This window comes from Buteo buteo, chromosome 23, assembly GCF_964188355.1.
Source record: "Buteo buteo chromosome 23, bButBut1.hap1.1, whole genome shotgun sequence".
In the NCBI taxonomy this organism is placed as follows: domain Eukaryota; kingdom Metazoa; phylum Chordata; class Aves; order Accipitriformes; family Accipitridae; genus Buteo; species Buteo buteo.
In genome coordinates this window covers 1444591-1461169 of record NC_134193.1, presented here as the reverse complement: position 1 = coordinate 1461169, position 16579 = coordinate 1444591, and the positions used below count along the sequence as shown (strand labels likewise).

Below are 16579 nucleotides of genomic sequence, written 5' to 3'. Positions count from 1 at the left end.
ATAAAAGGCAGGCTTGTCTTCATAGTGGCTTATTCTCTCCACTCCTCAAAATTATACTTCTTTGCATCCTCATCTCTTTAATCCAGCTCTGGCTCCAGAACCAGGTTCTTTGTGTGGGAAGTGTGCAATGTGTATCTTGAAGCTTTTACTCTAGCCACAATGTATTTATAGAAGTATCCTCAAACCTGAACAGCATGTAGTCCAGAGAGAGTGTGAGCACACCACAAAACCGAGAGAATTCGCTCCAATTCCTTTGCAGATAGTTACAAAGTCAACAAGCATTGATGTGGTATTGCCAGTGTTTCTGCTGCTGCTGCCTGCATGTTGGTACAGCTATTTAATATAGTCTTGCTAGCAATGGTGCAATCCACCAGGAGCCAAGCTAACACAAGTGACTGCTAGATAAACTGTCGCTCTTCTGTGCTTCTCTTAGGATGGTGAAAAAACCCAAGCGTAAGTGGTAAAAACAAGAAAGGTAGATACTCTTTAAAGACATGTGCAGATGATTGGGGCAGGCATGCTGCCTTGCCACTTGTCAAGCTGGCAGCTGCTGCCCTCCTGTGGCAGAACGTTAAAGCGTCACCCAAAGATTTGCCAGATGATGAAGCCTTTGAATTTTTTTTTTTGTGCTGCCACACTAAAAGTCTTTAAGCAATTGTAAAAACAGGATTAATACATCAATAATGACCTGTTGTTCATATAGACTTCACCTTCCACTGTTGTTTTGCTCACAGTGTGGCAATGTGAGGAACTTAATGTTGTTTAATACCTGATGTCCTTGTTTCAGCTGGTATAGTGCTTTTTACCTATGTACAATGGAAACCCTACTTCCAAGTTTTGGGAAGAAAAGCTTCCTGAAAACAAGCAGGACTTACAGCCTGCCTTGCACTAGTGCTGAAGAATCATAGTACCCTAGCATTAATAATACAGTGCACATTTATTTAAAAACGGTTTTAATTTCAGGGACTGAAATCACAACTTCACTTTAACTGTGTGAATTATGTCAGCTGGCTCTTCAATACTACAGAAGTGGCCTGGTGAAACTTACACCCAGTTACAAATGAAAACTATGATTTATTTAAAAACCGTCTTCTACTCTTCCAAGACAACTTTTTCACAAACAGCACAAGACCTGTTCCAGTTTTCAGAACACCATCAGAAGTCTGTAACAGGTAACTTTTTGTGGTTGTTCGAGGGGTACTTGAGTAAATTTGTCAGTTTTTAAAATCATTTACCTTTTCTTTGTCATACGCTGCTCTAGATCGGTAAGTTTGCTCTGTAAACACCTGTATCACACAGGAATTAAAAAAACAGCAAACGAAGTTTTAAAAGAGTATGAGAAAAGTACAGAGCCTGGGAAAGCTTAGTCTGCCTAAAAATTAATTGCACAATTTGAATCAACTAAAACCTATGTTTATGCAGGGATAAGCCCACTGGAAGTGGTATACATTTTAGTGTTGCTATTGTGCTAAAGAAACAGGAGTAGCATTCATTTCAACAGTATTTTTTGTTTCATTAGGCAGGACCTGCTTTATTCCATCTAGGAAATATTAGGCCAGACCAAGCCATACCTAGAGCAGTGGCAATGCATGCAGAGCAATGACTTTTTTCAGTTAAATATGTTCCAGGGAAACAGTTTAATTTTAGAAGTATGTGGTACACTACAAAAAAAAAACCACTTCTAAGGATTACGTGGAGTCTGTTTTGGGGATTATGGGAATGCTTGGTCCCCTCAGTTGCCGGCACAAAGTCACTCATCACAAGCGTGTAAGGAATCCCATTTATCACTAAGCAGAGTCTGTTTACAGGAGCAAGCAAATGAAAACGGAAGTCCTTAGTCCAGTTTTTCCCTTACACAAACTTTTGTTCACAGGTCTTTGAGCAAGTTGTCTTCAGCACAGAGGAGATGAAACATGGTGTTTGTAGCAACTGCTAACTTCTCTTGGTTTTCAGCATGCTGCAGTAACAGCCCCTTTGAGCTGGCCTCAGCTGCTAATCCAATGTTGAGCATCACAGGTCTCAGTATGTCAGCATGTCACACACCATCACGAAGGTGTTTAATTACAGGGGTGCAGCTGGGATCCTTATCATACAACATACAAGACTCCTCACACCAAGAACTGGTATTCCAATACCAGTGCATAAACAGTGCCCACCATAGGATCCACACCAGTAGATATTGAAGACCAACCCTCTATACCACATGCTGCATTAAGCACAACAGTGGAACCCTTCTAGTCTTTAGATGCTAACATGTCTTCCCACTCGGTTGGAAGAATTGATTTACATAACAAAGATCTTTGCTCGAGGGTGAGGCTCTTGCATCCAACTAACAAGAGGTATTGTTTTTAACCTCCCCCAGAAAATGTTTCTGTTAATTCCATGGATGGTTTGGAGAACTGAGGGAGGAATCAAGTCTGTCTTTTTTTTTTTAAATTATACCTAATGCCCCATCTCTCCAAGTCTCCTCTGTGCCTGAAGTCAATTTTTTTCTGGGTAAAATACTGAAGTCTTATCACAGGTGAAGCCAGCTCCTGAGGAGAGGGTAAAGCTTGGTTTGTAACTAACTTATGCCTAATTCAAAACTACTACAGGAACCTTCTTAGTCACAAGCTTCAAGGCAGATAACAGACCACACCCGCTCCAGTTCACACACTCCTTTGACTTCAGCAGAATCAAAGTAATGCCAGGAAGGAATTTGGACCGTGAGTTTAGAAAACTATTCTTTTACACAGTTGACCCCAGAACCTTCACCAGTTGGTATGGGGACAGTGTGATGTAAAACCTGATGATCCCATCCAACCGTAGTGAGCAAGGCATTGTCTGAAGGAGACCACGATAAGCCTTTTACAAAGTCTCGATGAGAACGGTTTCTGAACCTGGAAAACACGAACATTCATTTATTTATTAGCCATAAAGCATTGTCACTAAAGTTTATGGGCTTGTGCAATTCCTAACTGCTAGTTTGTTAGAATGATGCTGCCCTATTTAAAAAGTAGTTTCATGTTCCACTTAGCATACGGATAAATAATTAACTTAATGAGAAGTCAACAAGACAAATAGCCACATTCTGTCTAGTACTTACACCTCCGAGAGGTCTGAGTCAAGAACAGCTACTGAACAGTCTTCACTGATTGAAGCCAGTAAGGGTGAACTAGAGGACAGAGATGAGACCATGGTTAGAACAATCAAATACAAGAAAGCTTCTTAGGGACAAACTTATGAAAACACACATCTTAGTGAGCCTGACCCAGGTACAGTGAATTAGCAGACACCAAATCTTAGAAAAATGTTTTCATCATCATTTGGCAGGTTGCCAGCACACTAAACAAGAATATTCTATTTGTGTTGGAAAGTAAGTAATCCTTCTTCAAGCAGAGGTGACCGTAACTAGAAAAATCCCCACAGTGAGTGGGTCAATAATTCTGAATACTACAAAAGTGTTCTCATGTACATTCACACACATCTTGTCAGAAGTGAGATGTTGTTAGGTTTACTCTATTCTTCACTATCGACCTTGATGAAAAAGACCAAAACTAGTAGTCTCATAAGTGTTACTCCAAAAACAAATAAGGCTTTCAAGTATATGTAGTCACACATTCTATGCCAGCATATCACTGTACCTATGTGTAGAAAATGCAAACCCCGTGATACTTCGGGCATGCACAGTGGAGCTGAGGGCGGAATCAGGATTCTTTGTGTCTACTAGTGCAACTGTTCCATTTTCATCACCTTTAAGAGAGGAAGGGAGAACGAAGTTATTAGCAAAATTGTCATGTGAAAAGAAAGACCTTGATTTGCCTGCTGAAAGTCAAATAATAAGATCACTTCTTACCCAAAGCAAAGATGTCACTTTTCTGTGGATGCCACATGACTGAGGTAGGGAGGTGATTACAGGCACTGCAAACTACAAGTAAATAAATTGGGATGACTGTGAAAAGAGTCAGTACAAAGATATTCCTACACTATCTCATTTAGCACTGCTACTGCACTAAGACAAATATTTAAAAGCTTATCGTACTTCTGGGATAGAAGTGTTAGACTTCCTTAGGTTTTAATAGGCTTTTCTGCCCAAATGGTCACATTACTAGATTTGAAGTTAGTCATAGTGAAGTCAGGCATAAAATAATTTAATTCCTCCAACAAAAACTCATACAAAAGCAGTAACTGCATACAGAAACATACCAATTCGAGTAGCTGGTTTGGGGCATCTGGTGTCCCAGAGTAAAGTTCTGCTGTCCTATAAATCCAAAGTGAACGAGAAGGTGTTTATAATTTCTTTGTGGCAGGGAGTAGGCATAAACTCAGATTCACTGCAGAACTGCTACTGACCCACATTCAAACCCACACCACCTCTTTGTGTTAAAATGATGCTGCCCTTAACTGCAAGTTAGTTTCTTCAGTCATCCCTAACACAGACCTAGGAGCTCTCACATTTTAATACAAACCTGTAAAAGTCAGCTTGGTAAGCTGACTGTCAATTTATCAGACTGGAACATTGAAATAACACAAGTATGCAGCTTGTAACACAATAGGTGGTTTCCTAGTAAGTGCGTTTAACTGTAAATAACTAAAATTATATCTCGTTTTTATCCGGTAGATTTAGACAGAGAGCAAACTTTACCTCAGCACAGGACAGGAACACAGTGTCCTTACCAGGACAGGAAGCCACACATGTCACTGAACCGGAGTGAGCTACCAAAAGCACAAAAGGATAAAGAGCCTCAAAGATCGTATCCAACTTTCCCACACATTCCCAGGGACCTCTGAAGGCACACCAATATAATGAAGAATAGTTCATGCCCAGATATAGGGTAACTTCTACTTGGCAATAGCCAACGGCTTCCTACCAAATCCTGCCAGATCCAACCAGAGCCACTGCAGTCAAGTCCCTGTGACACACACAAGCTTGAGGAAGCCTCTCCAGACAAGAGGCCAGTCACAAAGGGGCTGGGGGGGGGGGGGAGAGGATCAAACACAGCACAGCCTCTGCCGTGGCTAGAGATCACAACACCGCATCTCCAGAGATTGGCATCTCAAATGAGCTGTTGTTCAAAACAAATATGGATTAGGAGATCACACAATCATATGCAGGTGGAAGATTTCAGTACAGAGGAAAAACTCTAAAATACACTTAGAGATGCAAGGCAAACTAAACCTTATAGCATTCAAGTTGTGGGGAGAAATGAACAACAGACAAAGAAACAAAGCTGTGCCAGAAACTTCACAGACTAGCAAACGTTAGATCGCGGCCCCAGGCATGGTTTGGCAGGCGGGATGCTGCAGGAGTAAGCTCAGTGTGCAGCAACCGGCGAGCGGCCAGGAGGAGCCGGGGGATGGGGCCGGCGTGGCACTCACCTCTGTAGGAGTGCAGCACCGTTTGCTGTGGGAGGTCCCAGACCTTGACGCTGCGGACAAGAGTGAGCAGTCAGCACCCGGCACCGGCCCTGGCGCACGGCAGCCGGGCTGGGGACACTCACCAGAAGTCCCTGCCGCCGCTGACGGCCTGGGTGCTGCCGGCCAGGACGGCCACCGTCATCACGATGTCGTCATGCTCGTATTTACAGAACTTGTTGACGATGAGCGTTTCGTTTTCGTCCAGCTCCCATAGCTCCACGGCGCCTGGGGGGGGGGCACCCACCTCAGCTTGGGGGAAGGGGGGGCACCCACCTCAGCTTGGGGGAAGGGGGGGGCACCCACCTCAGCTTGGGGGAAGGGGGGGGCACCCACCTCAGCTTGGGGGAAGGGGGGGGCACCCACCTCAGCTTGGGGGAAGGGGGGGGCACCCACCTCAGCTTGGGGGAAGGGGGGGGCACCCACCTCAGCTTGGGGGAAGGGGGGGGCACCCACCTCAGCTTGGGGGAAGGGGGGGGCACCCACCTCAGCTTAAGGGGGGGGTGGGCACTCACCTCAGCTTAAGGAGGGGGTGGGCACCCACCTCAGCTTAAGGGGGGGGTGGGCACCCACCTCAGCTTAAGGGGGGGGTGGGCACCCACCTCAGCTTAAGGGGGGGGTGGGCACCCACCTCAGCTTAAGGGGGGGGTGGGCACCCACCTCAGCTTGGGGGAAGGGGGGGGCACCCACCTCAGCTTGGGGGAAGGGGGGGGCACCCACCTCAGCTTGGGGGAAGGGGGGGGCACCCACCTCAGCTTAAGGGGGGGGTGGGCACCCACCTCAGCTTGGGGGAAGGGGGGGGCACCCACCTCAGCTTGGGGGAAGGGGGGGGCACCCACCTCAGCTTGGGGGGACGACGACCCGCGGGGATCGCCGTTGCTTACCGGAGTCGGAGGCCACCAGGATGCCCCTGTCAGCCACCCAGCACAGGTCGGCGACGCCCGCCTCCGTCTGGACGCCGGCGGTGCAGAAGCCCTCGCTGGGGGCGCGGCGGGGGTCGGCGAAGACCCAGAGGGAGCCGGCCCAGCACCGCCCGCTCAGCCCCGAGGCGCCCAGCAGCAGGGCCCCGTCTGCGGGAGAGCCGAGGGGAGAGGCCCGCTGAGCACCCACCGCCGTAGGGAGGAGAGGGGGCCGGGGCGGCCCCGACCGACCCCCGACCCCCAGCCCTCCTCCCCCCCGCCCCGGGCCGGCGGCCCGCCCGCGGCCCCGCTACCTGCGCGGTAATGCGCGCCCTCCAGGTGCCGCTCCATGCAGGCGGGCGCGTTGGGCGGGATGTTCCACTCGGGGCCGGACGCAGACGCGTCCTCCCCGCCCGCCGGGGGCGGCGGGGGCTGCTCGGGCGGCGGCTCCTCCATGGCGGCGGCGGGAGCGGGGCCGGCGGCGCCCCCCACGTGCTCCCGCGCCGCGCGCGCCGCCGCCGCTCTCTCGCGAGAGCGCCCGCCCCGCCGCGAGAGCGCGTCTCGCGAGACCTCTCCTGCCGCCATCTTGGCGCGGTTGGGCGGCCGGCGGTCAGCGGGACTGAAGGGGAGCTGTACCGCCGCCCGCCATGTTCTCCCGTCTCGTCCTCCGCGCCGGTGCGAGCCGGGGGAGAGGGGAGGGGCGCCGTCTCCCTGGGGTGGGGGTGGCGGCGGCGGGCGGGGGGTTGTCCTGGCTGAGCTCTGTCCCTGACGCGCTCTCTTGCCCCTTTTCTTCCCTCAGCCCCGGCCGCGCTGAGGAGCCTGCCGCCTCCCGTCACCGTGAGGTGAGTACCGGGGGGGGAAGGGGCAGGGGAGGGGCGGCCCGGGGGCCTCGGCGGGCAACGCTGAGGGCTTTGACCTCCGGCTGAGGCCTAGCGGCGCCTCTGGTGTGGCGGGCGGCCCGGCTTGGCTGCCGTCCCCTCCTGGGGACAGGCTGCCTGTGGGGGGCACCTCGGATACCCACCGGTGGTTGTTTTAAAATAACGTTATTCTGGTGCTTTGTCTTTTGTCTTTCTCGTTAATGTTGTAGGCTTATAAAACAGTTACGGTGGGAAGGAACCTCTGGAGGTTATCTAGTCCCACCCTCTTCCTCAGAGGGGGCGTGTCTAATGAATGCCTACCTATTTAATTGGAAACGCGCTTGAGCCTCGTCTAAGGGTGGGCTGGTTTTGTTTTTCAAAAATAAGCGTAATGGAAACTTTCTCATTATTTATAGTGTACTGCACACCACAAGACCACTGCACACAACTCAGCAGTGTTTGGCTCCTTTGCCACCTCTGCCTGAGAAAGGAGGCGAAGTACGTCATGGTTTGATCCCAGAGGAGTTTTTCCAGTTTTTGTATCCTAAAACAGGAGTTACAGGTTAATATATCTTTTATTTATTTAAAAATATGTGTTTAGTCATGCTTATTTAGTTCTGCCCACAACTTCTAGCTGCTGCAAAGGTAAAATATTAGGGAAGATTATTTTTTTGCTTATGTAGAGGGAAGTTGTGAGGTACGAGCCAGTGCAGCACTTTCTGGTTCTAAAGCTAGGCACCGGTGATTTAAATAAAGGAAGAATGTCATGAGATTGATCTTGCAGGAAGATTTATTTGCCTGCTGACCCTCAAAACCTTTAAACAGAGATTTTTGCCTGTTTCTGAGTGAGCAGAAGCAGCAGCGCCCATGCCAAATGCAAGTTGCTTCCACTTCTGGTGAGCGTCCTCATGGCACGCTTCCCCTTAGTTGTATGGGGTTTTGCCATTTTGTCAAGTTAAGAGAGAACACTTCCTGATCTTCTTGTAAGCCTTAAGCTAGCTACCTCTTAGGTGTTTGATTTCAGTGAGCCTCTTTACGCCTTGTACAAATAATGTTGCTTTATTGTTGTTTTTTTTTTAGGGCCTTACATGTTAGGAACTGGACTCCTGCTTTACTTGCTCTCTAAGGAAATCTATGTAATTAACCATGAGACAGTTGCAGCAGCCTGCATATTATCAGTCATCATCTATGGCGTAAAAAAATACGGGTCTGATGTAGCAGCTTTTGCTGACAAACTTAATGAGGTAACAAAAGAAACCATAATCTAACTTTGTAGTAGTTAATAACTACTTGAAGTTATCTGCTTAAATATTCAAAAGAATACTGTGCCTAGGCTGTCATAAAAATCTGAGTCTAATATCTTCAGAATGTTGCTTAAATAAGGTATGTTTTAGATCTTATGTTGGTATTGTTATGTAGGTCTTCAGAAATAAAACGCCTCATACCAGCACAAATTATTGTTTTTTTAAAGTACGATTGACTGTGAACCCTAATTCTTCTGTCTTGTCATCCTTTAACCTCAGCCCCTGGCATAATCCAGTTTATGCAGATATTTCTCAAATCTGAATGCAGAATTTCAAAAGTTAATTACAGATCACTTGTTTTCCTTGCATTTTACTTTCATTCTGAAGCATGTCTTTTGTTTCTTCTTTCAGGAGAAAGTTGCTAAAGCTTTAGCTGTGAAAAATGAGGCTATTAAAAATCTTGAGACTGCCATTGAACAGGAGAAGAAGGAGCAGTGGCGAGTTGAAGGCCGCAGTTACCTCTTTGACGCTAAGCGGGTACGCAGTTCCAGCTCTACTGTTCGCTTCCACTGCAGTCTCTGCTACCTAATCTGGGTGCCTCTTAAATTGCTAACAAGTAATGCACTGTTTACCCTCTGTGTGTTCTAGATAGGGCCAGTTCCTCTTCCTGATCCTGTGACTTTTGCTATAGAATGTGTTCTGCCTCTGTTTTGTATTCTTGCCAAACATTAACCCTTTGATTTCATCTTCTGTGTCTAGAATAATATTGCAATGTTGCTGGAAACTAATTATCGAGAAAGATTACTGACAGTGTACAATGAAGTAAAGAAAAGGCTGGACTATCAAGTGGCTCTGCAGAATTTAAAGCGTCAGAAAGAACAAGATCACATGATTCAGTGGGTGGAGAAAAATGTTGTTCAGAGCATCACACCTCAACAGGTACTTGCTTATTTTAATCTGCTTGACAGTTTTGTCTGTACAGCTACTTGCTGTCCAGCGATACTGGCTTAACCCAGAAGATGATAAGCCATCTTTGGGTGACTTGCAAGTGTGGCTACAATGCATTCTTACTACTGAGTAAGAGCTAGCAAGCCCAGTTACTAGGTACCAGGTGCTTGTGTGCTGGTGATTTAAGCTAGAATCGTGTGCGGTGGTTGTTGTTGCAGCATAGAACTAAGTTTGTGATAGGATGTATAGCTAACAGGTCAGGGAACTCACCTGTAAAATTCTCTGTGTAAGACCATGGCAGCTTAAGATCTACAGATGGGCTCTAGATGTCCTTTCTTTAAGGAATGAAGCTGAGAACAAAAAAAGACAACATGTTCCTAGCACTGCATGCAGATGTTTAATGCAAGTCATTGTTTGGATTTGAATCTCTGACTTCATGAGCTATAATTATATCCCTTTTAATCTGTAACCCATTTTATGGGTCTAAAAATTCTTTTGCTTGTTTAAATGTCTTTCATAAAGTCTCTCTTCTGAAAGCTGTTTTCCTTTCTTTTGCAGCAGAAGGACAGTATTGCGAAGTGCATTTTGGACCTGAGGGCATTATCGAAGAGCGCACAGGCAGCAGCGTAACCACATCTGATCCACTGACATGTGTCTCATTACTTACTGTTGGAAACTGTATGATTCTAAAGTATCATTAAACCAACAAACAAAACACTCTGCTGTCTTTCACTAGCAGTAGCAACAGTAATTTCCTTTTTGTGTTTGAAGTAGCTAAATCAGTCACAAAAAACACTACAGTTAGTTTGCAGTGGGGGGTTACTTGCAACCACAGTATGCACAATTCTGTTTTGTTCCTTGTTTGGTCATGAATGCTTCCAGAGATAAGATGCAGAACTTCACAGTGAAAAATTCTGGTGCTAATACAGTGATAAGTGTTTGGTTTAGAATTCTGTGTGATAATGACCTGTAGGTATCTACTGTAATCATAAACATGTTCTAAAATCAAAATGAGTGCCAGTGGTCCCATTCACCTAGTCCAATATTTGTAGGTACTCTGAAAGAATGTCCTGATTTTAGGAATGAACTGAAAAAAACACTTTCATAACAAAGCTTCAAATAGTGCTGAAAGCATCATCCTGTTCGGTGTGAAAAAGGATGCAGCTGGCAGGAAATGTATCAAAAGCTACAAGAAAACTTAGCTTTAATTGAGCTTGCCAGTAGTAAGTTTGAAATGGTGAAATGGATAAGTTTATTCTAGAGGGTAGGTTTTTTCTGGATTTTCAGAAAAAAAAAAAGTTGCTTGCTTTTTTTTTTTGTTTGTGTAACAAGGAAAGTAGTTTTATGTGTATTGTGATAATGGACAATATAAGCCCTTTCATTTTCTTTTTATAAGAAACTCCCTGAAGGATTTTGTTATATCTCAAATGTCCTAGCTGAGCAAAGCACTTACCTATGTGTAATCTCCTTTCTGTTTTGGGAAGTGATTTATTTAGTAAATAAACTTAAGCAGACTAGGGTGTGCTTATGTGCCTCTTTTATGTGGATTGGTACTACAGTAGGGAAATGCTCATTTTTAGTGGAGTTAGTAAAATAGCACAGTTTTCTACGCTTTTCAATACAAGAGTTAAGCAAAAAATGGTGTTCTCTAGAGGTAAGAACCTTACTTAAAAGTAAGCTAACTTAAGCTGAAGCTGACTTATTTTTAGGTTAACAGGTCCTGAGCACAGATGTTCTTCAGTTTCCTGTTTTTTTAATTAAAAACTGAAGTTGCTCAACTTCCATATTTGTGTAACCCCACGTTTGAATGACACTTGAGTTTTAACTAGTGTGACAGACGTTCTTTTCACAAAGCAAGCGGTTAATCTGCTGTGCTAACGATTCAGGAGTTGTTCTACCAAGAGGTGGGCAGCAGTTCTGTGGAGTGAGGTAAGATGGAGCTGTATAGCTTATTCTTTTATTACTGCAAACAGAGCACGCTTGTCGACTTGGTATAGGAAACTGGGAGGTTTAAACCGTTTCACTCTTCTGGAATGTGGGCAGTAATTGGCATGTGGTAGAAAAAGACGACAGCAAGAGAGAACAGAATGTTTATTTTCACATTGTTGTCGGCATTACTTCTGTGTTCCTCACAATGTGCAGTTTGCAAGCCATGTAGTGAGAAATACCAGGGTAGGAATGTTGTAGTAGACTGGTATTTCTGTATCTTTAAGACTCCACCCCCAAATTTGAGAAGAAAGTTACTGTTCCTGCTTTGGTGGAAAAAGTCAATGTAACCTGAGAAAGAAAAAGGGCCATTTTTTCAAAGCTGCTTCTGATTATGAAGATGTTCATAAAGTTCACTCAGTTCTAGCTCCTGCAAAGATAATACTGTGGGTGCTTTTTTAGTTATTAAATACACTCCGTCCTTTTGAAAGAAGGCAACATGTTCATCAAAATGTAGTGAATGTGCATGCGTATGCACAGGAACAAGACATTGGGGACCAGGATTCACGCTGAGTAACTGCTGGTTTGCTGCTCTGGCTTTGTGACAGTTTGTGTAAGATGTCTGAAAAACTGATAAAAACTAAAGCCTGTGATTTAGAAGAGGGTGACAGGTTTGTTTTGCTCTAGTGTGCACATGTATCTGTGTATAAATACAACTTTTTTTTTTCCCCCTCCTTTTAGCTTCTCTTACTGTTCAGTGGTATTCGGAGAGAATGGGAGGTAGATCTTCAAAAGCACCTGCAGGTATTTTCTTTAAGGAGTTTTCTTAGATGTAGTATTCTTGACTGATACTGTCCTGACTCAGAAAGGGCTACTATGGGGGTAGCTTAGCAGGAGGTGTATGCATTTGGAAGAACTGCATGGCTGCCAGAGGCTGCTGTGGGACAGTAATAATACAAATAACTAAATTTTTCTGTCTGGCGTTTTGCACTTTCAGCCCTCTGATAGAGAAATGTTATACTTACTTTAATAGTTGTATGCCTCTACGTAGTTTTTGTTGCTTCTCATATTACTGGAGAAATTAACACATTTTAAAATCAGTTTTTGTTCTTTTTTTTTTTTTTCTATTGAGTTCCAGTTACACCAACACCTGTTTCCACTACTCTCACTGTACCTACCACTGTATATACCTCTACGGTTGGCTTGGAAGCTTCAGAAGTCAAATGCTGGATTGATAAGTAAATGTTCCACCTTTATTTCCCGACTTCAAACACAGAGTTCCCTGAGACTACAGACTCCTGCAAGGGAGGAGTTATATGTAGTACATTTTATGTCTTGGGGCTTTCAAAGGTTGCTTAGAATTTCCTAGTCTGTGCACTAGATATTTAATTCATAGTGATGCTTAATGCAGATGCACACCTTGTAATCTCATGGGGCTTGGGATAAGTGATGTAGTACATTTCATAAAGCTTTGGTGAATTTGAGCATTACTGATTCTTCAACACCTCTCACTATTTTCTGTGTATCAACAGCCATGAAATACTCTGCATATTGCTAGCATTTACCTCTGGCATCCTCTTGGCTGTTCTGGTTTTTGCAATCATCTGCCTCTTCAGAAAAAGTAAGTGGCAGAGCGGTGGGAATAACAGCAGCATGATGATCCAGACCTGGTGGCAGAGAAGTGCTTAACATCTTGTGCTGTACATCTTATATGGAGGGTGCTAAGTTTCTGTGCTTTTCTTCTGGGCTGCATCTTACAGCACCAGGGTTTCAAAGTAACTTCTACAGATGATGTCTTCCTTGAATAATTAATGTATTGATGGACAGGTCATTCCTGGCAGTAACTCCTCATCAATCATCCCAGGGGCTGTTTTCATGGAAGAATTAACTTTAGCACTGATGAGTTGTGGTGGGTTTTGTTGGTTGTGTTTTGGTTTGGTTTTGGGTTTTGTTTTTTTTTGCATCCTAACACTGGCCACACAGGGTTCTTACCAAATTCATCAGTCACTTTCAACCTAGCCACTTCCAACAGGTGGGCAGGGATTTGGGCTGCCCTTCTGCTTGGGCTGCCAAACTGCTCACTTTGCAGTGAAGGTCAGTGACAGATTTTACAAGCTATGCCCAAGCCACACACTCTGGTGCTGCTCTGTCTTGAGCCTCTCTTGCACTGCTGTCTCCAAACACGGTGCAGACAGCTGAGACTGGTATCCCTTTCCTTCCTAGAGTGTAAGAGATCCCACCAAAATTTACAAGAGCAAGTTCCCTCCCAGACAGTGACTGAGGAATCTAAGAACATCCAGGTAAAGGTCACAAGTATTATTTCTAAGACTTTATGCAAGACTTCAGATTCTTGATAGAATGGTAAATATTAATTTGGGGGGGAGAAAAGAGGTTTGCTCTTGCAAGACAAGTGTTAGTTGACAGTTCTTTTGACTAAGGAGAAGTGCTTTGTTTTCTGCATCCAAGGCTTCAGCCTGTATTTATAGTAGTCCAAGAAGTTACCTGAGGAGGTACTTGGACAGTAGTAGGAAAGATATTCCTTCTCTGTTATCCCAGGGCTCAAATGCCATACTCCCCACGTATTTCAAGGGTGCTGGGACTTAACTAAACCACTAATTAGGCAGGTTAGGGGAAAATCTTTCTAAAGGGCAAACATTTCTGTAGTTCTCAGTCATGATATTCTCTGAAGTTCCTAATGCAGAGTTGACCCAGGATCCTGAGCTAGACTAATAAGTGGTCTGATCCAGCATAGCATTTACTAATTTCCCATGTGCAGGGACAGGCTGTGACTGCTTAGGGAGTGTAGCATTGAGGACAAATTAAAAGCAGGAAATTCATGCCTGAGATGTGATGCTTGCATGCTCTCTAATGTTTGTGGGTTCTTTCACATCCCCAGAATGAGGTTGCCTACACCACTCTGGCTTTCCAGCGAAGTCAGACACCAATGGTTGTATGATGATGAATTTTCTAGTGAAATGAAGACACTTGCACTTTCTGAATATCAAATGCTACCAGAACATTATATCAAGGCCTATAGTGCTCTGAGAATGCCAGCACTGCCGTATGTAACATCAGCTCATTTTATAATTATAAGGGGAAACTAATGTCTCCTATTCCGAACTGCTTGCCAACGCTTGTGGACAAATTGCTTTTTATAACCTATTTCCTCATCTGTAGAAATCTCAGTGAGTCCTTACAATGCACTTGTAAAGTTTCCATTTGTGCTTGCTATTGCTTTGAACTACCAAAGAGAATTGGAAAATGGAAATGTTACTCTGCGTTTATTCGTGTCTGTGCCCTTATGTTTCCCTTTTCTGTCACTGACTATAGCGTTTTTCTTGTTTTATGATTGCCAAATGCTCTGATTAGTTATTTTCTGCTTATTGAAGTTATGATACGATAATGAAATGTTTGTATGCAAATGTCTGCTTCCTGATTGGGTCACATAAAAGAAGTACACAATCACAGTGTGACAGTCAAAATTTCTGGAAATGTTCATTCATGTGTTATTACCCATAGTGTTCCAAATATATTGTAAAAAGTTAAAAGTCCTCCCCTTTCCATAAACTGGGGAATAAGCTACCACTAGTGACTCAGTCTTAGCAGCCACAGAGAAGCTTCTCTGCCTGTTCCTGTGCCCACAGATGGGAGGTTTGTTGTCCGAGTAAGTACAGTGATCTCCGTCGGTTGACCAGTGCTTCTCGGGCAAGGCTGAATCGGAGCAAAGTTTCCTGCCACCTTGTTTCTGGTCACCAGAGAGTGTCAGATTCTTGCAGGTATTTCTCTTTTCTGAAAATGCACGTTGTGTCCGTGCTATTGTAAACACCTCTCTAGAGGAATCTCTTAGGCAGGACAAGTGCCTCAGGTCCTACAGCCTCCTGTGCGCTGCAGCTGAAGACAGCAAGTCTGAGAGGCTTCCAATGAGTGAGACTGGATGTGCCGCCTGATGACAGCACGAAGCCATGGCTGAACAGCTGGATTTATCTCAGCTTAGATGTGGTGCATTTGGTGTCTTTCCAACAAGCAGTTAGCAGAGCAGCGGCTCTACCTCTGCCAGCTCTGCTGAGCTGTCCTGCCTCTGTGACTGCAGAAGCTGGTGGAAGTCTGGGGGACCACTGAAAAGCAGGTGCACGACACCATTACGTTCTGAAATCTGGCTTGAGAGGGGTTGTGCATAAGGCTGCTGACTGTTTTACAGGGTCAGGAGTAGAACTTGAGCTCTTTGTTTTGCTATTATCTGCTCTCATCTCAGTCACAGCAGTTTCTTCAAGCGCTATTTAATAGAGAAAATACCATATTACTTATATTACTCCTCAAAATGTGCAGCTGCTGAGAGGTTCATGAGGGATGATTGTGGTTGGTGCACAATTTTTTTTTTGTTGGTTTAATAACAATGTTACTCTGCTGCCTGACAGCAACTGAGAAATAAGAAGGTCTGAGAATTCAGTGGGCTTGCAGAAATGTTACTTCACCATACCAACAAGAATGCTCCCTTCCTGCGTTAGATACTGTCAGATTAGATCCTGTGTTAGAAGTGCAAGAAAAGGTGACTCACCGCAGCCTTTCCCCCCTGCCCCAATGTTAGAGGATTTTCAGTCATGGGTTTCTCTAGTTTTGCTTCGTTAACAACTCAGAGTTGGGCCACCACCGCAGTGAATGGCAAGCTTCCAAAAATTTCTCGGTCTTATATACCTTTTACCAGACATTATCCCAGTCCAAAGACTTTGCAATTTTGCAGTTGATCTTGGTTTGCGTGTCATTATCATTCATGAATTTATCTCATCAATTCTTGTGTCCCGGTTCTTCTGAAGTTAGTGGTCGTAGGCAGAAGGTCTTGGGTCACCACAATCACTTATCTTCTTACACATCAAAGATCACCTTTGAATTTCTGAAAATCACTCAGACTATTCTGTTAATTTATCTTGTTCTAAACTTAATCACTTACTCCCATGTCTTAGGTCTAAGATGTATGATCCTTCTGTTGATTCAGCTTGACTGGGTTTTTAGCCAGCCATGGTGGGGGCTACACATAGGACAAATAAGCAGCTTATGCATATTGTTTTGTAAGCACCTGCATTCTATTAGTCACATCTAAAGCAATCTCTAATCATTAGTTGTACGTCTGATACGAATAGTCTTAGAAACAATGAGGCTTAAGGCCTAGTTCCCTTTACACCCAGACAAGCTAACATGTCGGGTTTTTCATGTAGATGTTTCCTCACCGTGAATTGTACTGAGACTTAGCACGACCATTTCATGTACTTTGTGGAACATTACCAACCGCAGCACAGCACTTTTATGTGCCTACCCA

At 44.7% G+C, this 16579-nt stretch overlaps 3 protein-coding genes across 6 annotated transcripts; 2 read left to right on the top strand and 1 right to left on the bottom strand.

Moving 5' to 3' along the window:
* Positions 1 to 924: 924 nt before the first annotated feature.
* On the bottom strand, positions 925 to 6878 carry WDR77 (WD repeat domain 77). Its single transcript, XM_075055591.1, has 10 exons — positions 6608 to 6878; positions 6279 to 6464; positions 5481 to 5622; positions 5359 to 5408; positions 4625 to 4695; positions 4186 to 4240; positions 3836 to 3907; positions 3624 to 3732; positions 3086 to 3154; positions 925 to 2879 (listed from the first exon to the last, which is right to left on the bottom strand). The coding sequence occupies exons 1-10, from the start codon at positions 6876 to 6878 to the stop codon at positions 2720 to 2722; spliced, it is 1185 nt and encodes a 394-aa protein (XP_074911692.1). The 3' UTR covers positions 925 to 2719.
* ATP5PB (ATP synthase peripheral stalk-membrane subunit b) lies at positions 6869 to 10859 on the top strand. The gene is made up of 7 exons (XM_075055593.1): positions 6869 to 6968; positions 7093 to 7135; positions 7567 to 7712; positions 8231 to 8394; positions 8806 to 8931; positions 9154 to 9333; positions 9901 to 10859. Exons 1-7 carry the CDS (start codon positions 6941 to 6943, stop codon positions 9970 to 9972), a joined length of 759 nt encoding a protein of 252 aa, XP_074911694.1. The 5' UTR covers positions 6869 to 6940; the 3' UTR covers positions 9973 to 10859.
* Positions 10860 to 11013: 154 nt separating this feature from the next.
* Positions 11014 to 14733, top strand: C23H1orf162 (chromosome 23 C1orf162 homolog). Of its 4 annotated transcripts, none has more exons than XM_075055598.1 (6): positions 11014 to 11271; positions 12010 to 12072; positions 12407 to 12506; positions 12801 to 12889; positions 13492 to 13568; positions 14165 to 14733. In XM_075055598.1, the coding sequence occupies exons 2-6, from the start codon at positions 12042 to 12044 to the stop codon at positions 14222 to 14224; spliced, it is 357 nt and encodes a 118-aa protein (XP_074911699.1). In that variant the 5' UTR covers positions 11014 to 11271; positions 12010 to 12041; the 3' UTR covers positions 14225 to 14733. The 4 variants fall into 4 exon arrangements, with proteins under 4 accessions (XP_074911699.1, XP_074911696.1, XP_074911698.1 ...); XM_075055595.1 differs by having other exon boundaries at positions 12401 to 12506; XM_075055597.1 differs by having other exon boundaries at positions 11014 to 12072.
* The last annotated feature ends 1846 nt before the right edge of the window (positions 14734 to 16579 follow it).